The sequence below is a fragment of the Ranitomeya variabilis genome, chromosome 1 (assembly GCF_051348905.1).
Source record: "Ranitomeya variabilis isolate aRanVar5 chromosome 1, aRanVar5.hap1, whole genome shotgun sequence".
In the NCBI taxonomy this organism is placed as follows: Eukaryota; Metazoa; Chordata; class Amphibia; order Anura; family Dendrobatidae; genus Ranitomeya; species Ranitomeya variabilis.
This window is the reverse complement of record NC_135232.1, coordinates 588,517,644-588,545,212: the sequence shown is the minus strand read 5'-3', so window position 1 is coordinate 588,545,212 and position 27,569 is coordinate 588,517,644. Positions and strand designations below refer to the sequence as shown.

The 27,569-nt window shown below is 44.5% G+C and overlaps 1 protein-coding gene across 3 annotated transcripts in view; it reads right to left on the bottom strand.

Moving 5' to 3' along the window:
* Nucleotides 1–1,580: 1,580 nt before the first annotated feature.
* Nucleotides 1,581–27,569, bottom strand: part of LOC143807115 (uncharacterized) — an 87,940-nt gene continuing 61,951 nt past the window's right edge. Inside the window, exon 8 of one of the 3 annotated variants that reach the window (XM_077288459.1) lies at nt 1,581–2,103. In XM_077288459.1, coding sequence (XP_077144574.1) covers nt 2,015–2,103 — 89 coding nt within the window. In that variant the 3' untranslated portion in view covers nt 1,581–2,014. The remainder of the gene's footprint in view (nt 2,104–27,569) is intronic. The other 2 variants (XM_077288377.1, XM_077288540.1) reach the window with 2 other exon arrangements.

The window sequence follows — 27,569 nt, the reverse complement described above, 5'->3', positions numbered from 1 at the left end:
CCAAGTACAAATCCTGTCTGTTGTACTTCAAGTACAAATCCTGCCTGCTGCACTCTAAGTGCAAATCCTACTTGCTGCCCTCTGAAGCAAATCCTGCCTGCTGCACTCTGCACAAATTCTGCCAGCTATTCTCAGCAAATTCTGCCTGATGCACTCTGAAGCAAATCCTGCTTGCTGCATGCAGACACAAACTCTGTCTCTGACTCAAACTCTGACTGCTGAACTCTGATACGAACTTGGTCAGCTGCACTCTGATGCAAGCACTGCCACCATCCAGTCTGTCCTTCGGGTCCAGCTGCTGGGCGACTGTTGGTCTGTCCTGTAGTGGCACCTGGCATTCACCAGGAGCCAAGACTAACCTCACAATCCGAGGCTCTAGTGAATAGTCAGGCGATTGCTTAGTCACGCCCTCCACGTTCTCCGGGGTCCGTGGCACAGTGGTTACACAAACTTCGATCATGACAATTATCTATAATCCATCTATCTAGCTATTGTGCGAGAGGGCAAGGGCCATAGTCCTGGCCTCCCATCACATGAAAACAATGTCCATCACTTTGCATATGTGTGGCTCTACTTTCTGTGCCAGCAGGGTCCCCTCTCCTCTGCTGTAGGCTCTCCTTTTTAACTTTCAAATAAACAACTTTACAATTCTCTTTACGCAGCACATACATATTCTTCACAGCATTTACAACAGGATTCGCATTACAAATTTCTTCTTCTTTCCCTGCACTTTACTTCCTGTCACACAGCACATACCTGAGTCGGACCATACCACATGGTTCCTTAGCTTCCTCCCAATTCAGCTTTGCTACGGTTAGACCTTTCTTAGTCTGTTTTGCCCTAGACAAGCGAATATCTGCCTCCGAAGTCAGTTGCCACTTGGTGAGCGCCCTGCCCTTCTGCACTGTACTTTGCAGTGACACAGCGTACTCCTGTTCCAAGCTCACTGCATCTGAGAGTTCCTTCAGCTGTTTCACACCAGTTCTGAGGGCATCGGCCCAAGCTATAAACTGCCACATCATGGAACTACCTGCGTCCCAGTCCTATCACTGTTTCTGTCTTCAATCACCTTTCCTGCTGCTGTACTGGCCCACTGCTGTTCAGGTCTGATGCTGCGGATGGCACTTAAGCCCATGCAGGTGGTTTGGGCACGCTCGACTAACTCAAACTAACTCACTGGATTGGATCGGCCGATATCCAAAAAATATCGGATATCGCCGATACAAGTCAATGGGACACAAATATCGGAACGTAATAGGGAGCGATCCTGGATGGTTCCCAGGGTCTGAAGGAGAGGAAACTCTCCTTCAGGCCCTGGGATCCATATTCATATAAAAAATAAAGAATACAAATAAAAAATATGGATATACTCACCCTTGGACGGCCCCCCGGCTCTCACCACTGCAAGTGTCTGCCTCCGTTCCTAAGAATGCAGTGAGTGAAGGACCTTCGATGACGTCGCGGTCACATGAGCGGTCACTTGAGCGGTCACGCGACCAATCACAAGACCGCGACGTCATCGCAGGTCCTACACTCACTGCATTCTTAGGAACGGAGGCTGCCGGTTGCACCGCTGAGAGCCAGGGGCCGTCGGTGGGTGAGTATATCCATATTTTTTTTTTAATTCTTTATTTTTTACATGAATATGAACCTGATTCTGATTTCCGATAACGCAAAAATATCGGAACTCAGTATCAGAATTCCGATACAGCGAATATCGTCCGATACCCGATATTTGCAGTATCGGAATGCTCACCACTAGTTATAAAGTATCTTACCCATGGTGAGTGTAGTCATATACCAGGGAACCCGATCAACCCCCTGTATATGTAGGGTCTGTAAAGTGAAGATAAAGTCGTCCTACACATTAGCATTGTGACAATTTGCGGGACCAGCCGTTATGTACTTTAATGTGTATGGAAGTTCCCAGAGTCATTTCTCACTTCAGATGGTAACTGCTACCACTAACATTTGATAGACACTTCTTTCTATAGCATAAATGTGTATTGGAGAGTCATGATTGACCTACAGTATGGCCATCTTTAATCTCATCTTCTGGATATTCTTTGGCATCTACATAATGTTCATTCATTTCATCATCATCTGTAAGGAAAAATTGAAACAAAATTATTCACACCATGAGACCTTAGAATAAAAACGAAACTAAAAACATAATATACTGTAATTAAACTCTAATAATTTCCGAGAAAGATAAGCAACAATATAATGGGGTGTTCAGCATCTCACTATTCTGTCCCAATTTTATATCGGCAGAAGAGATGGTGCTATTCTCGGTCAGGACACTTGCAGAGACAACCATTTATGCAGGTATCAGCACACTGTACATGTACAGGTACCCCAGTTTTAGCATCTGTCTTAGTCATGTTTCTCTGGTCTTCTATAGTGATTTACACTATGTAGTGACTCTAGTTTCACCCAGCCCTTCAAGTGGCCAGCTTTCAAGGTTGTATGAAACTGAGATATTATGGAGTCATCAGTCGAGAGGGCCATAAACCCCTAGAAAATAAAAGCCACAAACATTTAGATCAAACTACCAGAGGCAGAGTTTCAGTAAACCTTAATGTTTTACAATGACAAACAGCAAACATATAGAGGCTTAGAACTGTTTGTGAAGTGAATAAACAAACATTTCTCAAGATTGTGTCACTATGAGCATTGTCTGTCACATCTGCAAATGTTTTACAAGAAATGCAGCTATGTGATTGTCTGCATGCATTCAGTATACAGTATTTTAATCTGGATTCCAAATCACCATTTGTATATTGGCCATTTGTACATTTGAGGCAGCCAAAGTTATGGTTCTCAAGGAGAGAAACTAATATAGTCGACAAAGAAATATTTGTAATGAACTACTGAGCCAAACTAACAGCATTGCGTTATCAAATTTATATGAAGTGTATTGTGTTCAATGTGAGCAACCAGGCAGCACAAAAATAAGCTTTTCAAGTGAGCTCTTTAAGGTACACAAATGTTATGAAGTCTTTGCCAACAAGGATGTGGTTTCACCAATGGGGGGGGTACCTTTTTAAAAAATATACTATTGCCATTACAGCCCACTTGCTCAAAATTCTGGGGCATATAAAAGTACTGAACACATTCACCCAGGTCATGTCGTCGGAGATAAGGAAGAGACATTGCAGGAAACAGAGTTAAGAAGTAGGCCCAATGTAGGGGTGTGTGTCTCTGAGACTTGTAATGGAGGGCATGAGCTGACAACCAATTCCCCAATCTGGGGTCCTTTTTTTTACTAAATAAAATAGTGCCATCCCAGTCCCCTTGCCCAAAATGCACCGTACAGAGCACATTTACCCTGGTGATCTAGTGGCAGTTAAAGGACACATTGCAGGAGACAGAATTAAGAAGTAGGCCCAATGTAATGTCATGCTCAATTCCACAACGTGGGGTACTTTTTTTAATAAATAAAATAGTGCCATCACAGCCCTCATGTACAGAGCATGTTCACCCTGGTCATCTAGTGGTTCTGGATGATAAGCATGAGGATAAGGAGGAGGATAAGAACAAACAGACCAAATCTGGAAGCATATACCCATATGTGGTTGTGAAGAGGTTGATGAGAATACACCTCCCGAAAACAGAGAATGTATTTGAGGTTTTGTTTCACTGCTGACACTTGGTGGTGTACAGAAGTCTTTCCCAATCCAGCCCTTGTTCATTTTTATAAGAGTCATCCTATCAGCATTTTCAGTTGACAGGCGGATGCGCTTATCTGTTATAATTCCGCCAGCGGCACTAAAAACTCTGACAGAATGCTAGCAGCAGGGTAGGCCAGGATCTCCAAGGCAAAGAGAGGCAGTTCATGCCACGTGTCCAGCTTGGATACCCAATAATTAAAAGGCACAGAGGAATCACGAAGGACGTTTGTACGATCTGCAAGGTACTCCCTCACCATCTTTCCAAACATTGCACTTCTTGTGACAGCACCCCTTGCCTCTGTGCTGTCATGATGGGAGGGTCTGAGAAAACTGTCCCAGAACTTTACCATTGTTCCCCTGCCTGAGCTGGATTGTACTTCTGTCCTCTCGGACTCCTTGGTTGTACAACAAACTCTGACGTCTGCTGCCAGTATGGGAATTTTCTAAGTAATTCCGCTACAAGGGCCCTCTGGTACTGCAACATTTTAGTACACCTCTCTGCCTCTGGCAGAAGAGATTGAAAGTTCTCCTTGTAACATGGGTCTGGAAGTGTCGCCAACCAGTAATGAGTTTCAACCAAAATTTTTATAATGCGAGGGTCACGTGAAACGCAGCGCAACATAAAGTCAGCCATGTGTGCCAGACTGCTAACAGGCAAGACTTCCGTGTCCTCACCAACAGGATGGCTGACCATGCTGTCCTCCTCTTCCTCCCTATCCTCAGGCCATCCACGCTGAATAGATGGTATGACAGCTGTGCTTGTAGTACCGTCTATAGACCATGAAAGTAGCTCCTGTTCTTCCTCCTCCTCCCTATTGCCTACCAATCCACATTGAGAAGATATGAGACTGGGCTGAGTGTAATCCCCCTGTATGGTTCCTTGCTCCATGTCCTCGTGCTCTGCCTGCAATGCATCCTCTTTAATTGTGAGCAGAGAGGTTTTCAGAATGCTGAGAAGCGGGATGGTGATGCTAATTATGGCGCCATCGCCGCTCACCATCTTGGTACAGTCCTCAAAGTTTTGGAGGATGTTACATATGTCTGACATCCGTGTCCACTCCTGAGGTCTTATGTGTGTGGAGTCTGAACTGAATATTGACGGCCTTGTTGATGTTGGTAGTCAACAACTGCCCTCTTCTTCTCACAAATCCTTTCCAACATATGCAGTGTAGAGTTCCAGAGCATGAGGACATCACACACCAGTCGTTGAGCTGGAAGATGCAAACCGCTGCTGAAGCACCGCAAGGGCGGCTGAAGCTATAGCTGACTTTCTAAAATGGGCAGACAGATGGTGTACTTTCACTAGCAGATCCGGCAGCTCCGGATAGCTTTTGAGAAAACGTTGAACCGCGAGGTTAAGCACATGGGCTAAGCATGTATGTGTGTCAGCTCACCTTGCCTCAGAGCCACCACAAGGTTATGGCCATTGTCACACACAACCATGCCTTGCTGTAGGATCAGCGGTGTCATCCAAATATCTGACTGCTTTTTCAGCGCTGTCCACAACTTTTCTGCATTGGGCGATTTGTCACCTACGCAGATTAGCTTCAGCACAGCCTGTTGCTGCTTGGCTGAGGCAGTGCTGCAGTGCTTCCAGCTTCTGACTGATGTGTTGATTTCAGACATGGAGGATGAAGAGGAGGAGGAGGTGCAGGAGCTGTAGACTGTGGGGGCAACACTGATTGACGTAGGGCCAGCAATCATTGGCGTAGGGAGGATGTGTTCCATCCCAAGGTCCGACTGGGTCCCGGCTTCCACTATTTTACCCAGTGTGCCATCAGTGAGATGTACCGTCTCTGCCCACAAGCACTTGTCCACGTGTTCGTGGTTAGGTGGACTTTCCCTGTAACAGCATTGCTGAGGGCACGGGGTAATGCTGTGGGACACATGCTGGTGTAATGCTGGTATGGCACATCGGGAGAAATAGTGTTGACTGGGGACCGAGTACCTTGGGACAGCCGCTGCCATCAGGTTGCAGAAAGCTTCAATCTCAACTAGCTGAAAAGGCAACATTTCGAGCGCAAGCAGAAGGGAAACTTTAGAATTGAGGACTGTGGCCTGTGGGGCGTTGGTTGGGTATTTTCGCTTGCATTCCAAAGACTGGGGTATAGACAACTGAAGGCTGTGCTGGGACAAGGACGTGGACGGTCATCAAGCCCGTCTGGTTGACTGTGGGCTGGTTGACTGTGGGCAACAACAGGTTCAGGGCTAGAGGCATCTTCACATGCACGGTGTACTGGGGATTGGCTGCTATGCAAAACAGTGGAAGAAGCAGTGGTGTGACCTGTAGACAGTGGTCCTGTAGCCTGGGGTTCGGCCACAAAGTCGGGTGCTTTGCTGCCATGTGCCTGATCATGCTGTTAGTGGTCAGGCTGGTTGTTTTGCTACCCCCACTGATGCGAGCATGGCAGGTGCTGCAAATGGCCTGTTTGGGGTTATCGGAACAGTCTTTAAATATAAACATACTCGAGAAGATCTAACAGTTGGAATGGCAACTTCCCTCATGTTGGTGTTACTGGGAATGGATGCACGCCTTCTGTCTGTGACCACCACACTGCATCTTCCTGCCTGTTGGGATGATATGCCTCCTTCCCCATGTGTGCTGCTGCCCTCGCTCTGCATGTCCTCCTGCCAGGTTGGGTCAGTCACATAGTCATGCACCAACTCATCTTCCACATCCGCACCCTGCTCCTCCTCCTCCTGACTTTCTGGCAATTGTATCTTATCATCATCCACCTCTTCTGACACTTTCCCACCATTGCCTTCGTGTGACCGGGGCTGGTGAAAGCTTTGGGCATCTCTACATGCGATCTCAGCTGTCACCACTTCAAGTTGACCGTCCGAGAGTCCGAAATCTTTAAAGGGAAAACTGAACAGCTCTTAGGAGTGTCCAAGTGTGGGATCAGTTGTAACAGGGCCACACTCATGGCTACTCAGACTTGACTGTGTGGAAGACATGGTGGTGGTGGATAAGTGACTGGAAGCATTATCCGCTATCCAACCAACAACCCTTTCACACTGCTCTAGCTTCAATAGTGGTGTGCAGCAGTCCCCTAGAAACTGGGATAGGAAGGTCGAACGAGAAGACGTGGGTCTTTGTTGTGGCCCACTTTCTTCTTGGTCACGGCCTCGTCCTCTGCATGCACAATCAGCATCATGTCCACTTCCCTGTCCCTTGCCCATTTTAAATGCACTACTGCACTATTTCAAATGCTCAACACAAATTTATTTATTAGTAGCAAAATAATATCTGATCAGTATGCCTGCAAATCTATGATTTTTCAAGCACAGACACCAGGCAGGCCTCAGCTTGACATAACAGACTGTATTCTATTTTTGGGGCCTTTTTTCTGAATTTTATTTATGCAAAATAGTGCTGTATATAAGTAGAGTAAGAGACAGCAAAAACAGTGGCAAAACGGCCTACAATGCCCAAACTTTGAGCATGCAGATATATGAGGCCTGTCACGGAAATACCACACTGCCAAATATGAGGCCTGTTTTTTTTTTTTTAAGTGCAAAATAGTGCTGTATATAATTAGAGTAACAGACAGGAAAAAAAGTGGGAAACCGGCCTGCAATGCTTAAACTTGAAGCACGCAGATATATGAGGCCTGTCACTGAAATATCACACTGCCAAATATGTGGCCTGTATTTTCTGAATGCAAAATAGCGCTGTATATAATTACATAACAGACAGGAAAAAAAAGTGGGAAACCGGCCTACGATGCTCAAACTTGAAGCATGCAGATATATGAGGCCTGTCACGGAAATATCACACTGCCAAATATGTGGCATGGTTTTTTTTTAAATGCAAAATAGTGCTGTATATAAGTAGAGTAACAGGAAAAAAAGTGGGAAACCGGCCTACAATGACCAAACTTGGAGCACGCAGATATATGAGGCCTGTCACGGAAATATCACACTGCCAAATATGTGGCCAGTATTTTCTGAATGCAAAATAGTGCTGTATATAAGTAGAGTAAGAGACAGCAAAAAAGTGGAAAACCGGCCTACAATGGCCAAACTTGGAGCCCGCATATATATGAGGCCTGTCACGGAAATACCACACTGCCAAATATGTGGCCTATTTTTTAAAAATGCAAAATAGTGCTGTATATAATTAGAGTAACAGACAGGAAAAAAAGTGGGAAACCGGCCTACAATTACCCAACTTGGAGCATGCAGATATATGAGGCCTGTCACGGAAATATCACGCTGCCAAATATGTGGCCTGTATTTTCTGAATTAAAATAGTGCTGTATATAAGTAGAGTAACAGACAGCAAAAAAGCGGTAAACTGGCCTACAATGCCCAAACTTTGAGCACACAGATATATGAGGCCTGTCACAGAAATATCACACTGCCAAATATGTGGCCTGTTTTTTAAAAAATGCAAAATAGTGCTGCATATAAGTAGAGTAACAGACAGGAAAAAAGTGAAAAATCGGTCTACAATGGCCAAACTTGGAGCATGCAGATATATGAGGCTTGTCACGAAAATACCACACTGCCAAATACGTGGCCTTTTTTTTAAGTGCAAAATAGTGCTGTATATAATTAGAGTAACAGACAGCAAAAACAATGGCAAAACAGCCTAAAATGCCCAACCTTGGAGCACGCAGATATATGAGGCCTGTCACGGAAATATAACACTGCCAAATATGTGGCCTGTATTTTCTGAATGCAAAATAGTGCTGTATATAAGTAGAGTAACATACAGCAAAAAAGTGGTAAACTGGCCTACAATGGCCAAACTTTGAGCACGCAGATATATGAGGACTGTCACGGAAATATCACACTGCCAAATATGTGGCCTGTTTTTTTTTTTTACTGCAAAATAGTGCGTATATAATTAGAGTAACAGACAGGAAAAAAGTGGAAACCGACCTACAATGGCCAAACTTGGAGCACGCAGATATATGACGCCTGTCACGGAAATACCACACTGCCAAATATGTGGCCTGTTTTTTTTAAATGCAAAATAGCGCTGTAAATAATTAGAGGAACAGACAGCAAAAACAGTGGCAAAATGGCCTAAAATGCCCAAACTTGGAGCACGCAGATATATGAGGCCTTTTTTGGTGAATTTAAAACACAAAAAACAGTGGCACAAGGCTAGCACACACAACTATGCTACGTATGCCTGACAAACTATGATTTTTAAACAGGTCTCAGTTTTTTTGGGGGTGAATTTTTTGGGAAAAAGAAATGCAACTAGGTATATAGTAAAGCAGCAGCAGACAGTTATGAAGCTTTGGGAAGGATGCAGTGTGAGCTATGTACGCACATACAGTGCCTGCAGGCCTTGCACTGATGTGGATATGCTGTGCCCTGCCTGCCTAGCGCTGCAATATCAAGACCCACGAATTAGCCCTAAAAAGGACTGTTGGTTTCTCAGGAGTTGTTGGTTTAACAGTTGCAGACCTACACTAACTATAAAAACTACGATTCTGACCCTATCTCGGCAGCAGCTCTCCCTACTCTCGCTGAATGTGGAGCACAATGCGGCGAGCAGGACGGTGCCAAGTCTCTTATACTCGGGATGATGCTGTGCGGCCAAGCCAATCACTGCACAACCACAACAAAGATGGCTGCGGCATTTCATGGCCTGGTGGACAATCCCTTCAGCCTGATTGGGTCTCTAAAATGCTGGGTGGAGACACCAGTTACCGCCGAATAATCCCGAAAATGCTCGGTCCTCGGCGTGTACACCGAGTACACTGATACTCGGGAGAGTAACGAGTAGTGCGAGCACGTTCGCTCATCACTATTTGTATGACTTTAAACAATTGTCCTCACTATGTAACTGGCACTTCCAAACCGTATACTCACAAAACTTCGATCTACCAAACTAGGCAGCCGAAAAACACGAAGAGATCCAAAGTATAAATAAAACAAGGCTTTATTAGTGGAAACACATATCCAATGCCATAGTGCACAAGCACCTAAACAAGAGGTGGGGAACCACCACATATATCATGCTAAAAAGCACATCCTGCAGTATGGAGCAAGTAGCGCTGTATATCTTAAGGGTATTTAACACTAACTATTGCCTAAGCATATATAGTGCAACCAATACTATATAAATACCGAACATATAACATATAACAGCAGTCACCATATCTACCTGTAGCCGGTTCAGCGTCCCACCTCACCCCAACGCGCGTTTCGCAGATAGCTTCTTCCGGGGGCGTCTGGATGGGTGCCTTCTATTTAGTACTCTTAATGAGGTTGCATACTCGCAGGGCCGTATTTAGAGTTTCTGCTGCCCTAGGCACTTTTCGTGCTGCCTCCCCCATTGGCGAGTATGACTAATGCAGACACTATCAGCAGTGACTTAGGCTACTTTCACATCAGCGATTTTTGACATTTGCGGCAGATCCGGCAGTTTTTCCGCATCCGTAACGGATCAGTTATGGCAACACTGTGTTCGGCCTCATTTATTCCCTATGGGACTTGCGGCACTTGCGGTTTTGCTGCGATCCGGCAAATGTGGGAAAACAGGAAAAAAAAATGCTGCTAGCAGTGTTTTTTTTTTTGTCTCGCCTCAAGTGCCGCACATGTCCGCAAGTCCCATAAGGAATGAATGAGGCTGAGCGCAGAGTTGCCGGCCCGTAAGTGATATGTTATGCGACAGATGCGGAAAAACTGCAGTATCAGCTGCGAACGGAGAAAAATCGCTGATGTGAAAGTAGCCTTAGCAAACCTTTCCATTAGTTGTCATGTGAGAATCTGGTGGATCTCATACACCGTACATGGTCAGTTGATTCTGCCACGGTTGCAAGGTTTGGCTGACAGCTTTTTAAGGGGAACCTGTCAGTCGATTCATACTACCAACACCACGGGCAGCATCACTCAGACTGCAAGCAGGGAAGTTTATCTCTGCAATGCTCGGACGTTTCAGAGAGAATAGTGAAGAGCTGGATGGGTAATTTAGTGATAGAACGGACTAATCTGTTGCTATCGTCTGTGGGCTTCTCACTCCATGTCTCTAGATCAGGGGTGGGCAATTTATTTTCCCGAGGGGCCAGATGAAAAACCATGACTGTTGTGGAGGCCGAACCAATAGCATGAAAATAATTCTACTCAATATTAATTAATATTAATTGTATCAGTTAATATTGAGCAGAATTAAGTATGCTGACACCCCCCTATATATCTTTGAACCCCCCACAGCCCCTTATATACAGCATGAGCCCCACACAGCCTCCCTATATACAGCATGAGCCCCACACAGCCTCCCTATATACAGCATGAGCCCCACACAGCCTCCTTATATACAGCATGAGCCCCGCACAGCCTCCCTATATACAGCATGAGCCCCGCACAGCCTCCCCATATACAGCATGAGCCCCACACAGCCTCCCCATATACAGCATGAGCCCCACACAGCCTCCCCATATACAGCATGAGCCCCACACAGCCTCCCTATATACAGCATGAGCCCCACACAGCCTCCCTATATACAGCATAAGCCCCAAACAGCCTCCCTATATACAGCATGAGCCCCACACAGCCTCCCTATATACAGCATGAGCCCCACACTGCCTCCCCATATACAGCATGAGACCAGCCTCTCATCTCCTCTCCTTAGCAGCCTCCCCTCTCCAGCCTCTCATCCCCTCTCCTCACCAGCCTCTCATATCCTCCCCTCAGCAGCCTCCCCTCTCCTCACTCACATCAGCAGCCTCTCATCTCCTCACCAGCCTCTCATCTCCTCTCCTCAGCAGCCTCCCCTCACCAGCCTCTCATCCCCTCTCCTTTCCAGCCTCTCATCTCCTCTCCTCTCCAGCCTCATCTCCTTTCCAGCCTTTCATCTCCTCTCCTTTCCTGCCTCTCATCTCCTCTCCTTTCCAGCCTTTCATCTCCTCTCCTTTCCAGCCTCTCATCTCCTCTCCTTTCCAGCCTCTCATCGCCTCTCCTCTCCAGCCTCTCATCGCCTCTCATCTCCTCTCCTTTCCAGCCTCTCATCTCCTCTCCTTTCCAGCCTCTCATTGCCTCTCCTCTCCAGCCTCTCATCGCCTCTCCAGCCTCTCATCTCCTCTCCTTTCCAGCCTCTCATCTCCTCTCCAGTCTCTCATCTCCTCTCCTTACCAGACTCTCATCTCCTCTCCTTACCAGACTCTCATCTCCTCCTCTTAGCAGCCTCCCCTCTCCTCTCTCACATCAGCAGACTCCCGTCTCCTCTCTCACATCAGCACACTCCCATCTCCTCTCTCACATCAGCAGACTCCCGTCTCCTCTCTCACCTCACTCCTCTCTGCAGCTTCCTCTGAGTCCTCACACACTGCCCCCCTCCTCTCCTTGCTCACCGCCGACTTCAGTAGCTTCTCCCACAAACATGACCTGCTTCTCTGCAGTCTGCTCCAGTGCTCCTACATTAAGAAGAGCGCGCAGCGTGTCACAAGACCGGCGTCAGGACCATGATGCACTTGGGCCTGCTGCTGCTTAAAGGTACAGCACCCATTTCTGCCCCATACAGTAGTCAGGGCAGTAAAACCCTGATGGCAGCCCTGCGCCCGAGACCCCCTCCCCCCGCAGCAGCCGGCACTGAGGTGGGTGGGCGGGGTGACCCCAGACTTTAAAAATAAAATACAATTTTATTTTTTTTTTAAACTTGCTCAGGTGCCGCCCCCTGCATTGTCCCCGCCCTAGGCACGTGCCCTCAAGTGCCTAGTGGCAAATACGGCCCTACATAATCGACATTGCCGGCAAACCTCTTCCACCACAGACTCCAACCGGGGGCAATACACGTACCGCTGTAACCATTGGTAGGTCTTTGTGGGTCTGAAGTGTGCTCCAAATTCGTGGGCTTCTTTAGCTACTTCTTGAGCCATTCATCCTGGGATGACCACCTGCCACCCTTAATATCTTTTGGCTGTTGTCTCTTACTATATAGCACTGATTCTCACACTTCCAGTCTATCCCACTGGTGTAAGACACTCTTCATTTCAGCTTCCAGATCCTGATGATTCTGACATTGTTTTCTCATGACATATTGTACTTCATGATAGTGGCAAAATTTATTTGTGAAAAAACGGAAATTTGACAAAAATTTTAAAAATTTCGCAATTTTCCAACTTTGAATTTTTATGCCCTTAACCCCTTAAGCCCCGAGGGTGGTTTGCACGTTAATGACCGGGCCAATTTTTACAATTCTGACCACTGTCCCTTTATGAGGTTATAACTCTGGAACGCTTCAACGGATCTTGGCGATTCTGACATTGTTTTCTCGTGACATATTGTACTTCATGTTAGTGGTAAAATTTCTTCGATATAACTTGCGTTTATTTGTGAAAAAAACGAATATTTGGCGAAAATTTTGAAAATTTCGCAATTTTCCAACTTTGAATTTTTATGCCCTTAAATCACAGACATATGTCACACAAAATACTTAATAAATAACATTTCCCACATGTCTACTTTACATCAGCACAATTTTGGAACCAAAATTTTTTTTTGTGACGGAGTTATAAGGGTTAAAAGTTGACCAGCAATTTCTCATTTTTACAACACCATTTTTTTTTAGGGACCACATCTCATTTGAAGTCATTTTGACGGGTCTATATGATAGAAAATACCCAAGTGTGACACCATTCTAAAAACTGCACCCCTCAAGGTACTCAAAACCACTTTCAAGAAGTTTATTAACCCTTCAGGTGTTTCACAGGAATTTTTGGAATGTTTAAATAAAAATGAACATTTAACTTTTTTTCACACAAAATTTATTTCAGCTCCAATTTGTTTTATTTTACCAAGGGTAACAGGAGAAAATAGACCCCAAAAGTTGTTGTACAATTTGTCCTGAGTACGCTGATACCCCATATGTGGGGGTAAACCACAGTTTGGGCGCATGGCAGAGCTTGGAAGCAAAGGAGCGCCATTTGACTTTTCAATGCAAAATTGACTGGAATTGAGATGGGACGCCATGTTGCATTTGGAGAGCCCCTGATGTGCCTAAACATTGAAACCCCCAACAAGTGACACCATTTTGGAAAGTAGACCCCCTAAGGAACTTATCTAGATGTGTGGTGAGCACTTTGACCCAACAAGTGCTTTACAGAAGTTTATAATGCAGAGCCGTAAAAATAAAAAATCATATTTTTTCACAAAAATTATCTTTTCACCCCCAATTTTTTATTTTCCCAAGGGTGAGAGAAGAAATTGGACCCCAAAAATTGTTGTGCAATTTGTCCTGAGTACGCTGATACCCCATATGTGGGTGTAAACCATTGTTTGGGCGCAGGGCAGAGCTCGGAAGGGAAGGAGCGCCATTTGACTTTTCAATGCAAAATTGACTGGAATTGAGATGGGACGCCATGTTGCATTTAGAGAGCCCTTGATGTGCCTAAACATTGAAACCCCTAACAAGTGACACCATTTTGGAAAGTAGACCCCCTAAGGAACTTATCTAGATGTGTGGTGAGCACTTTGACCCAACAAGTGCTTTACAGAAGTTAATAATGCAGAGCCGTAAAAATAAAAAATCATATTTTTTCACAAAAATGATCTTTTCACCCCCAATTTTTTATTTTCCCAAGGGTAAGAGAAGAAATTGGACCCCAAAAATTGTTGTGCAATTTGTCCTGAGTACACTGATACCCCATATGTGGGTGTAAACCATTGTTTGGGCGCAGGGCAGAGCTCAGAAGGGAAGGAGCGCCATTTGACTTTTCAATGCAAAATTGACTGGAATTGAGATGGGACGCCATGTTGCGTTTGGAGAGCCCCTAATGTGCCTAAACATTGAAACCCCCCACGAGTGACACCATTTTGGAAAGTAGACCCCTTAAGGAACTTATCTAGATGTGTGTTGAGCACTTTGACCCAACAAGTGCTTCACAGAAGTTTATAATGCAGAGCCGTAAAAATAAAAAATCATATTTTTTCACAAAAATGATCTTTTCACCCCCATTTTTTTATTTCCCCAAGGGTAAGAGAAGAAATTAGACCACAAAAGTTGTTGTGCAATTTGTCCTGAGTACGACGATACCCCATATGTGGGTGTAAACCATTGTTTGGGCGCAGGGCAGAGCTCAGAAGGGAAGGAGCGCCATTTGACTTTTCAATGCAAAATTGACTGGAATTAAGATGGGATGCCATGTTGCGTTTGGAGAGCCCCTGATGTGCCTAAACATTAAACCCCCCCACAAGTGACACCATTTTGGAAAGTAGACCCCCTAAGGAACTTATCTAGATGTGTTTTGAGAGCTTTGAACCCCCAAGTGTTTCACTACAGTTTATAACGCAGAGCCGTGAAAATAAAAATTATTTTTTTTTTTCACAAAAATGATTTTTTAGCCCCCAGTTTTGTATTTTCACAAGGGTATCAGGATAAATTGGACCCCAAAAGTTGTTGTCCAATTTGTCTGGAGTACGCTGATACCCCCTATGTGGGGGGGAACCACTGTTTGGGCGCATGACAGAGCTCGGAAGGGAAGGAGCGCCATTTGGAATTCAGACTTAAATGGATTGGTCTGCAGGCGTCACGTTGCATTTGCAGAGCCCCTGATGTACCCAAATAGTACAAACCCCCCACAAGTGACCCCATATTGGAAACTAGACCTCCCAAGGAACTTATCTAGATGTGTTGTGAGAACTTTGAACCCCCAAGTGTTTCACTACAGTTTACAACGCAGAGCCGTGAAAATAAAACATATTTTTTTTCCCACAAAAATGATTTTTAGCCCCCCAAATTTTTATTTTCCCAAGGATAACAAGAGAACTTGGACCCCAGAAGTTGTTGTTCAATTTGTCCCTAGTACGCTTTTTGGACGCACGGGAGAGCTCGGAAGGGAAGGAGCACTGTTTTACTTTTTCAACGCAGAATTGGCTGGAATTGAGATTGGACGCCATGTCGCGTTTGGAGAGCCCCTGATGTGCCTGAACAGTGGAAACTCCCCAATTCTACCTGAAACCCTACCCCTAACCGTTTACTGAACATTTTCTGACAGTCATAAGTGCCACATATATAAGTGCCACGTATATAAGTGCCACGTATATAAGTGCCACGTATATAAGTGCCACGTATTTAAGTGCCACGTATTTAAGTGCCACGTATTTAAGTGCCACGATATTTCAGTGCCACAATATTTCAGTGCCACGTATTTCAGTGCCACGTATTTCAGTGCAGAGCCCCTGATGTGCCTAAACATTGAAACCTCCCACAAGTGACACAACTTTGGAAAGTAAACCCCCTAAGGAACTTATCTAGATGTGTTGTGAGAGCTTTGAACCCCCAAGTGCTTCACTACAGTTTATAACGCAGAGCCGTGAAAATAATAATTCTATTTTTTTAAACAAAAATTATTTTTTAGCCCCCAGTTTTGTATTTTCCCAAGGGTAACAGGAGAAATTAGACCTCAAAAGATGTTGTCCAATTTGTCCTGAGTACGCTGATACCCCATATGTGGGGGGAACCACCATTTAGGCGCATGGCAGAGCTCAGAAGAGAAGGAGCGCCTTTTGGAATGCAGACTTAGATGGATTGTTCTGCAGGCATAATGTTGCATTCGTAGAGCCTCTGATGTACCTAAACAGTAGAAACCCCCACAAGTGACCCCTTATTGGAAACTAGACAGCCCAAGGAACTTAACTAGATGTGTTGTGAGAACTTTGAACCCCCAAGTGTTTCACTACAGTTTATAACGCAGAGCCGTGAAAATAAAAAATATTTTTTCCCCACAAAAATTGTTTTTTAGCCCCCCAAATTTTTATTTTGCCAAGGGTAACAAGAGAAATTGGACCACAAAAGTTGTTTTCCAATTTTTCCAGAGTACGCTGGTACCCCATATGTTAGGGTAAACCCCTGTTTGGGCGTACGGGAGAGCTAGGAAGGGAAGGAGCACTGTTTTACTTTTTCAACGCATAATTGGCTGGAATTGAGATCGGACGCCATGTCGGGTTTGGGGAGCCCTTGACATGCCTAAACAGTGGAAGCCCCCCATTCTAACTGAAACCCTAATCCAAACACACCCCTAACCCTAATCCCAACTCTACTCATAACCCTAACCACACCCCTAACCCGAACATAACCCTAACCCCAATCACACCCCTAACCACAGCACTCCCCTAACCCCAACAGACCCCCAATTCCAACCCTAACCACACCCCTAACTCCAACCCACCCCTAACCCTAATCCCAACCATACCCCTAACCACATCCCTAACCCTGACACACCCCTAACCCTATTCCCAACCGTAAATGTAATCCAAACCCTAACCCTAACCCTAGCCCCAACCCTAACCCCAACCCTAACCCTAGCCCCAACCCTAACCCTAGCCCCAACCCTAACCCTAACCTCAACCCTAACCTCAACCCTAACCCTAGCCCCAACCCTATCCCCAACCCTAGCCCCAACCCTAACCCTAGCCCCAATCCTCTCCACAACTCTAACCCTAGCCCCAACCCTAACCCTAACCCTAATGGGAAAATGGAAATAAATACATTTTTTAATTTTATTATTTTTCCCTAACTAAGGGGGTGATAAAGGTGGGTTTGATTTACTTTTATAGCAGGTTTTTTAGTGGATTTTTGTGATTGGCAGCCGTCACACACCAAAAGATGCTTTTTATTGCAAAAAATAGTTTTGCGTTTCCACATTTTGAGAGCAATAATTTTTACATATTTTGGTCCACAGAGTCATGTGAGGTCTTGTTTTTTGCGGGACGAGTTGAAGTTTTTATTGGTATCATTTTTGGGCACGTGACATTTTTTGATTGCTTTTTATTCCAATTTTTGTGAGGCAGAATGACCAAAAACCAGCTATTCATGAATTTCTTTTTGGGGGGTGCATTTTACCGTTCCACGTTTGGTAAAATTGATAAAACAGTTTTATTTTTCGGGTCAGTATGATTACAGCGATACCGCATTTATATCTTTTTTTATGTTTTGGCGCTTTTATATGATAAAAACTATTTTATAGAAAAAATAATTATTTTTGCATTGCTTTATTCTGAGAACTATAACTTCTTAATTTTTTTATTAATGATGCTGCATGGTGGGTCGTTTTTTGCGGGACAAAATGGCGTTTTCAGCAGTACCATGGTTATTTATATCCGTCTTTTTGATCGCGTGTTATTCCACTTTTTGTTCAGCGGTATGATAATAAAGCGTTGTTTTTTGCCTCTTTTTTTTATTTTTACGTGATTACTGAAGGGGTTAACTAGTGGGACAGTTTTATAGGTCGGGTCATTACGGATGCAGCGATACTAAATATGTGTACTTTTATTGTTTTTGTTTGTTTGTTTTTTTTAGATAAAGAAATGTATTTATGGGAACAAAATATTTTTTTCTTTATTTATGATTTTTTTTTTTTTTACATGTCTGAACATTTTTTTTAACTTTATAACATTGCCCCGGGGGGGAGCATCATATTATAGGGTCAGATCGCTGATCTGACACTTTGCAGAGCACTGTGTCAGATCAGCGATCTGACAGGCACTGCAGGGACGCTTGCAAGTGCAAGCAGGACCTGGAATGCCCCCGTGGCCATTTTGGATCCGGGGGCTGCAGGGAGATGGAAGTAGGAGACCCTCGAAGCAACGCAATCACATCGCGTTGCTCCGAGGGTCTCAGGGAAGCACGCAGGGAGCCCCCTCCCTGCGCAATGCTTCCCTATACGGCTGGAACACTGCGATCATCTTTGATCGCAGTGTGCCGGGGGTTAATGTGCCGGGGGCGGTCCGTGACAGCTAGTGCCGGATGTCAGCTGCGATAGTCAGCTGACACCCAGCCGCGATCGGCCGCGCTCCCCCCGTGAGCGCGGCTGATCGCATATGACGTACTATCCCGTCACTGGGAATTAAGTCCCAGGTCACCTCGATGGGATAGTATGTCATATGGGATTAAGGGGTTAATTAACCCCTTTCTGACGTCAGACATACTCTCTCGTCAAAGTGACCCGGGCCCGTATGACCATCGACAGCATAGTGTCTCATATGCGATCAGCGGTACTCACGGGGGAAGCGCGGCCGATCGCGGCCAGATGTCAGCTGATTATCACAGCTGACATTCGGCACTATGTGCCAGTAGACCTTTAACCTCAGGAACACTGCGATCAAACAAGATCGCAGTGTTCCGGCAGCATGGGGAAGCATCCCTGCATGCTTCCTTGAGACCCTCAGAACAATGTGATGTGATCGCTTTATTTTTCCGAGCGCCTCCTCCGTCCTCCTCCCTGCAGGCACCCGGATCCAAGATGGCCGAGGGGGTCCTTCTGGGTCCTGAAAGGAGGTCGCTGAGAGCAGGCGCCAGCAAGCCTCTTGCACTGCCTGTTAGATCGCTGATCAGCGATCTGACACTATATAGTGATGTCCCACCTTGGGACAAAATAAAAAAGTAAAAAAAAAAAGATTACACTGTGTAAAAATATTTTTTTTAAAAATCCTAAATACAGAAAAAAGAAAAAATATATTGTTCCAATAAATACATTTATTTATGTAAATAAAAAATAAATAAAAGTACACATATTTAGTATCGCTGCGTCCATAACAACCCGACCTATAAAACTGTCCCACTAGTTAATCCCTTCAGTAAACACCATAAAAAAAACGAGGCAAAAAACAACGCTTTATCATCATACCGCGGAACAAAAAGTGGAAAAACACGCGATCAAACAGATGGATATAAATAACAATGGTACCGCTGAAAACGTCATCTAGTTCCGCAAAAAAACAAGCCAACATACAGCGCCATCAGGGAAAAAAAAAAAGTTATAGCTCTCACAATAAAGCGATGCAGAAACAATTATTATTTATACAAAATAGTTTTTATTGTATAAAAGCGCCAAAACATAAAAAATGATATAAATGAGGTATCGCTGTAATAATACTGACCCGAAGAATAAAACTGCTTTATTAGTTTTGCCAAACGCGGAACGGTATAAATGTCCCCCGAAAAGAAATTCATGAATTGCTGGTTTTTGTTCATTCTGCAAGTAATCATGTAAAACCCCCAAAAAGGAATTTTTATTAAATCTTATTAAAATGCCACCATCCTGTGGCTACACCCAAAAAAAAAAAAACACCGTGAGAAAACTAGTATGGGGGAAAGGACATTCCCTATATGGTGTCCAGTGGCGTAACTACAAAGTTATGGGCCCCGGTGCGAACTTCCAAATGGGGCCCCCCCCGCAGCCCTGCCATACAACTCAAGGTAACCCCCATAGAATACAACGCAGCCCCCCTCATAGTGCTCCATACCGTTGATTATTGCCCCATAGATGCTCCATATAAAGCTGCCCCATATATAATGCTCTGCACCGTTCATTATGGCCCCATAGATGCTCCATAGAAAGCTGTGCCATATATAATGCTCTGCACCGTTCATTATGGCCCCATAGATACTCCATAGAAAGCTGTGCCATATATAATGCTCTGTACCATTCATTATGGCCCCATAGATGCTCCATAGAAAGCTGTGCCATATATAATGCTCTGCACTGTTCATTATGGCCCCATAGATACTCCATAGAAAGCTGTGCCATGTATAATGCTCTGCAGTGCACCGTTCATTATTGCCCCATAGATGCTCCATAGAAAGATGTGCCATGTATTATGCTCTGCACCGGTCATTATGGCCCCATAGATACTCCATATAAAGCTGTGCCATATATAATGCTCTGCACCGTTCATTATGGCCCCATAAGATGCTCCGCACAGCCACTTGCCCCTTATAGTGCTGCACAAGCGTTATGGCCCCATAAGATGCTCCGCACAGCCACTGCCCCTTATAGTGCTGCACAAGTGTTATGGCCCCGTAAGATGCTCCGCACAGCCACTGCCCCTTATAGTGCTGCACAAGCGTTATGGCCCCATAAGATGCTCCGCACAGTCACTGCCCCTTATAGTGCTGCACAAGTGTTATGGCCCCGTAAGATGCTCCGCACAGCCACTGCCCCTTATAGTGCTGCACAAGTGTTATGGCCCCATAAGATGCTCCGCACAGCCACTTGCCCCATATAGTGCTGCACAATTGTTATGGCCCCATAAAATGCTCCGTATAGCCACTGCCCCTTATAATGCTGCACAATTGTTATGGCCCCATAAGATGCTACGCACAGCCACTGCCCCTTATAGTGCTGGCGCTGCACAAGTGTTATGGCCCCATAAAATGCTCCGTATAGCCACTGCCCCTTATAGTGCTGCACAAGCGTTATGGCCCCATAAGATGCTCCGCACAGTCACTGCCCCTTATAGTGCTGCACAAGAGTTATGGCCCCATAAGATGCTCCGCACAGTCACTGCCCCTTATAGTGCTGCACAAGTGTTATGGTCCCATAAGATGCTCCGCACAGTCACTGCCCCTTATAGTGCTGCACAAGTGTTATGGTCCCATAAGATGCTCCACACAGTCACTGCCCCTTATAGTGCTGCACAATTGTTATGGCCCCATAAGACGCTCCGCACAGCCACTGCCCCTTATAGTGCTGCACAAGAGTTATGGCCCCATAAAATGCTCCGTATAGCCACTGCCCCTTAAAATGCTGCACAATTGTTATGGCCCCATAAGATGCTCCGCACAGCCACTGCCCCTTATAGTGCTGCACAAGTGTTATGGCCCCATAAGATGCTCCGCACAGTCACTGCCCCTTATAGTGCTGGCGCTGCACAAGCGTTATGGCCCCATAAAATGCTCCGTACAGTCACTTGCCCCTTATGCTTTTGCTGCCATAAAAAAATAAATCACATACTCACCTCACCTCTCTCTCTTCGCTCAGGACCCCCGGCACTTTCAATATTTACCTGGCTGCTCCTCGTGCGGCTCCGTCTTCGGCACTGACGTTCAGCAGAGGGTGCGCACTGACTACGTCACCGCACCCTCTGACCTGAGCATCGCTGCCAGAGGACGCTGATGACAGAGCCGCACCGGAACGAGGAGCGGTAAATATCGCGCAGCGCTGTATACTCACCTACTCCCGGCACGGTCCCTGGACGTCCCTGCTTCTTCCAGCGCTGCAGATTCTTCCTGTATTGAGCGGTCACAGTTACCGTTCAATACAGAAATGAATATGCGGCTCCACCCCTATGGGAGGTGGAGCCGCATATTCATTTCTGTAATGAGCGGGACCATGTGACCGCTCAGTGCAGGAAGAATCTGCAGCGCTGGAAGAAGCAGGAACGTCCAGGGACCGTGCCGGGAGTAGGTGAGTATAATTAGGGAGCGGTGACGGCTCCCTGCTGCGGGTCACTCACAAATGATGGATCATCATCAATCATGGGTCATTTCATTCTCCTTCACTCCTGTCCATGGGGCCCCTAAGTAGTCTGGGCCCCGTCGCAGCTGCGACCGCTGCGACCGCGGTAGTTACGCCCCTGATGGTGTCTATGCTGAAGTCTGCCTGTCAGCGGGGGTTGGCGTCCTAGGGGAAGCGTTTTGGCGCCCCCGCTCAGCGACGGCTGACCCCGGGGTCCCTAGATTAACCCTAGCAATCCAAATGGGTCCCTCTAACCACACAATCATGTACTAAAGGTACCCCTATTAACTGTACATAAAACACACCTATGAATAGGGAGTCCTGTGCCCCATGCCGTGCAATAAAAACAATTGGAGAACATGTAATTAGGCTTTTGACGGAGATAAAATGCACTTTGCACACTTTATCTAGTTAATTTATGACAAAAGTCCCTTTGCATGAATCACTGCATTTACCATCCACCTAAACTGTGAGACATATTAATATACCAGAAAATAGAAGAAGCGTGCGGCACTCACCCTTGGTATGCTGTAAATTTCGTGTACTTTATTTGGAAAGTTGCATATAATACATCCGTCAGGACATCAGGTCATGCGAGAGGGTGCGGTAGTGGAGAGAGGACTACGGCCGTTTCGCACAACGTGTGCTTCAACGGGTCCAGATTATTTTTGTGAAAAAAGTATGATTTTTTATTTTTATACACTCCCCTTGAGAAAGCACGTAGGCGAAACGCGCGTCGGGGTGTTCCTGCCAGTGGTACATAGAATGGGTAAGCATTGATTTACTTTAATATACCTTTAGATGTTCTCAAATGATGAATTCTCACCATCCGGGTAGAAACATATTGAAGTTAACCTTAAAGGGTGTCTCTGAGAAGCTTCATATGGGACAAATACAGATGTACATAAACTTCAAATGCTGAGTTACATTTAATGAGATTTTACCACTGTGTCTATATGGAACTTTTGACTGATTCCTTTTGAGATCCTCATATGGTATGATATGTACCTTTTAAAATAATTTTCAATAAACTTGTATTGATTTTATATTGGTTGTGTTATAGTGGTCTGTGAGTACTAGTTACTCATTTTTTGGTAGCAATATTTAATTGTCCACTATCTGTGATTTTGTGGGATATTATTAATGGAGAAGTAATTACAACAATGCTTCTGGCTGAGATTAGCTTTTTTTGCTTTTTGAATCTTTATCTTGATTTTTTTACAGCTCTACATTATAAACTTCTGTGAAGCACTTGGGGGTTCAAAGTGCTCACCACACATCTAGATAAGTTCCTTAGGGGTTCTACTTTCCAAAATGGTGTCACTTGTGGGGGTTTCCACTGTTTAGGCACATCAGGGGCTTTCCAAATGCAACATGGCGTCCTATCTCAATTCCAGCCAATTTTGCATTGAAAAGTCAAATGGCACTCCTTCCCTTCCGAGCTCTGCCATGCGCCCAAATAGTGGTTACCCCCACATATGAGGTATCGCCGTACTCAGAATAAATTGTGCAACAACTTTTGGGGTCCCAGTTCCCCTGTTACCCTTGGTAAAATAAAACAAATTGGATCTGAAGTAATTTTTTTGTGAAAAAAAAGTTAAATATTCATTTTTTTTAAACATTCCAAAAATTCCTGTGAAATTAATACATTTCTTGAATGTGATTTTGAGCACCTTGAGGGGTGCAATTTCTAGAATGGTGTCACTTTGGGGTATTTTCTATCATATAGACCCCTCAAAGTGACTTCAAATGTGATGTGGTCCCTAAAAAAATGGTGTTGTAAAAATGAGAAATCACTGGTCAAATTTTAAACCTTATAACTCCCTAACCAAAAAAAATTTTGGTTCCAAAATTGTGCTGATGTAAAGTAGACATGTTGGAAATGTTACTTATTAAGTATTTTGTGTAACATATCTCTGTGATTTAAGGGCATGGAAATTCAAAGTTGGAAAATTGCAAAATTTTTGCCAAATTTCCGTTTTTTTCACAAATAAACACAAGTACTATCATGAAGTACAATATGTCAGGAGAAAACAATGTCAGAATCACCAGGATCCATTGAAGCGTTCCAGAGTTATAATCTCATAAAGGGAGTCAGAATTGTAAAAATTGGCCAAGTTATTAACGTGCAAACCACCCTTGTTGGTAAAGGGGTTAAACAAGACCAGCTGAGCTTCAAATGCCTGCTTCTACACATGCATTACATTTACTATATACAGTGGTTACGGAAAGTATACAGACCCATTTACATTGTAGAGGCAACCATTTTACACCAAGCTAGTCTTGCACAAAGACAGTTGCAGAGACATTAAGTTGGTCTTGTACTCGGACAGTTGCAGAGTCAACCATTCTACATAAATCTGGTCTTGTACAAGAACAGTTTCAGAGATAACCATTCTTCACAAAGCTGGTCTTGTACTCAGAGAGTTGCAGAGGCAACCATTGTGCACGAAGCTGCTCTTTTTCAAGGACAGTTGCAGAGAAAACCATTTTGCATCAAGCTGGTCCTGTACTCGGACAGTTGCTGAGACAACCAGTCTACATCAGGATAGTATGGTACAAAGACAGTGAACATATACAGGATACATGAAACAGTCATTAAAAAAAAAAACTTAATGGAAAACAGTCTGAAATAACATTTTGTCCCATCACTCGCAATAGCGCATATAGCCTTAAGGTGTGTACAAGAGCCAAATTATATAGTTTGAGTAGAATGCAATTTCATGTGCCTTTACATGTTCATAAACTGAAAAGAACAATAAAACAGGGAACAAAAGGGAGTTAAACACTAAAATTTGTGGGTTTGTTGGAAGTCCTATTAATTAACCCCTTTCTGACATCAGACGTACTATCCCGTTCAGGTGACCCGGGCCCGTATGACCATCGACGGGATAATACATCATATGCGATCAGCCGCGCTCACAGGGAGAGCGCGGCCGGGTGTAAGCTGATTATCACAGCTGACATCCGGCACTATGTGCCAGTAGCAGTGACGGACCACTCCCGACACTGTAACACCCGGAACACTGTGATCAAACAAGATCGCAGTGTTCCAGAGGCATAGGGAAGCATCGCGCAGGGAGGGGGCTCCCTGCATGCTTCCCTGAGACCCTCAGAACAATGCAATGTGATCCAAGATGGCCGCGGGAGTCCTTCCGGGTCCTGCAGGAAGGTGGCTGAGAGCAGGCGCCTGCAAGCTTTCTGCACTGTCTGTCAGATCGCTGATCTGACACAGTGCTCTGCACTATATAGTGATGTCCCACCTTGGGACAAAGTAAAAAGGTAAAAAAAAAAAAGATTACACTGTGTAAAAATATATACATATATAAAAAAAAGTCCTAAATAAAGAAAAAAAAATATTGTTCAAAAAAATACATTTATTTATGTAAATAAAAAAACAATAAAAGTACACATATTTAGTATCGCCGCGTCCGTAACGACCCAACCTATAAAACTATCCCACTAGTTAACCCTTTCAGTGAACACCGTAAAAAAAAAACCGAGGCAAAACACAATGCTTTATCATCATACCGCTGAACGAAAAGTGGAATAACATGCGATCAAAAAGATGGATATAAATAAACATGGCACCACTAAAAACGTCATCTTGTCTCGCAAAAAACGAGCTGCCATACAGCGCCATTAGCGAAAAAATAATAAAGTTATAGCTCTCAGAAAAAAGCGATGCAAAAACAATTATTTTTTATATAAAATAGTTTTTATTGTATAAAAGTGCCAAAACAGAAAAAAATTATAGAAATGAGGTATCGTTGTAATCGTACTGACCCAAAGAATAAAACTGCTTTATCAGTTTTGCCAACGTGGAACGGTATAAACGCCCCCCCAAAAGAAATTCATGAATTGCTGGTTTTTGTTCATTCTGCCTAACATAAATTGGAATAAAAAGCGATCAAAAAATGTCATGTGACCGAAAATGGTACCAATAAAACCGTCAACTCGTCCTGCAAAAAACAAGACCTCACATGACACGGTGGACCAAAATATGGTAAAATTATAGCTTTCAAAATGTGGTGATGCAAAAACTATTTTTTGCAATAAAAAGCATATTTTAGTGTGTGACAGCTGCCAAACAAAAGTCTGCTATAAAATCCCGCTATAAGTAGTAAATCAAACTGCCCTTTATCACCCCCTTAGTTAGGAAAAAATAATAAAATTAAAAAAATGTATTTATTTTTATTTTCCCATTAGGGTTAGGGTTAGGGTTGGGGCTAAATTTAGGGTTAGTGTTAGGGTTGGGGCTAAAGTTAAGGTTAGGGTTGGAACTAAAGTTAGGGTTAGGGCTAAAGTTAGGGTTAGGGTTGGGGCCAGAGTTGGGTTAGGGTTTGGATTACTTTTACGGTTGGGTTAGGGGTATGTCAGGGTTAGGGGTGTGGTTAGGGTTATGGTTAGGGTTGGGATTTTAGGGTTAGGGGTGTGTTGGGGCTAGGGGTTTGTTGGGGTTGGGATTAGGGTTAGGGTTGTGTTAGGGTTAGGTGCGTGGTTAGGGTTATGGTTAGGGTTGGGATTAGGGTTAGGGGTGTATTGGGGATAGGGGTGTGTTGGGGTTAGGGGTGTGGTTAGGGTTGGGATTAGGGTTAGGGGTGTGTTGGGTTAGGGTAGGAGTTAGAATTGGGAGGTTTCCACTGTTTAGGCACATCAGGGGCCCTGCAAACGCAACATTAGGTCTGATCTCAATTCCATCCAATTCTGCGTTGAAAAAGTAAAACGGTGCTCCTTCCCTTCTGAGGTCTGCCATGCGCCCAAACAGTGGTTTACGCCCACATATGGGGTATCAGCATACTCAGGACAAATTGGAAAACAACTTTTCTGGTCCAATTTCTCCTCTTACCCTTGGGAAAATAAAAATTTGGGGGCTAAAAAATAATTTTGGGGGGAAAATATGATTTTTTTTATTGTCACGGCTCTGCGTTAGAGACTTTAGTGAAACACTTCGGGGTTCAAAGTTCTCACAACACATCTAGATAAGTTCCTTGGGGGGTCTAGTTTCCAATATGGGGACACTTGTGGGGGGTTTCTACTGTTTAGGGACATCAGTGGCTCTGCAAATGCAACATGTCGCCCGCAGACCATTGCATCAAGGTCTGCATTCCAAAACGCAGCTTCTTCCCTTCCGAGCCCCGACGTGTGCCCAAACAATAGTTTTCTCCCACATATGGCGTATCAGCGTACTCAGGACAAATTGCACAATATTTTTTGCAGTCAAATTTCTCCTGTTACCCTTGGGAAAATACAAAACTGGGGGCTAAAAAATCATTTTTGTGGAAAAAAAAGATATTTTAGTTTCACGGCTCTGCGTTATAAACTTTAGTGAAAAACTTGGGGGTTCAACGTTCTCACAACACATCTAGATAAGTTCCTTGGTGTCTAGTTTCCAATATGGGGTCTCTTGTGGGGGGTTTCTACTGTTTAGGTGCATCAGGGGCTCTGCAAACGCAACGTGACGCCCGCAGACCATTCCATCAAAGTCTGCATTCCAAAACGCCACTTCTTCTGACCCCCGACGTGTGCCCAAACAGTAGTTTTCTCCCACATATGGGGTATCAACGTACTCAGGACAAATTGCACAACAACTTTTAGGGTCCAATTTCTCCTGTTACCCTGGGGAAAATAAAAAATTGGGGGCTAAAAGATTATTTTTGTGGGAAAAAATGATTTTTCATTTTCACAGCTGTAC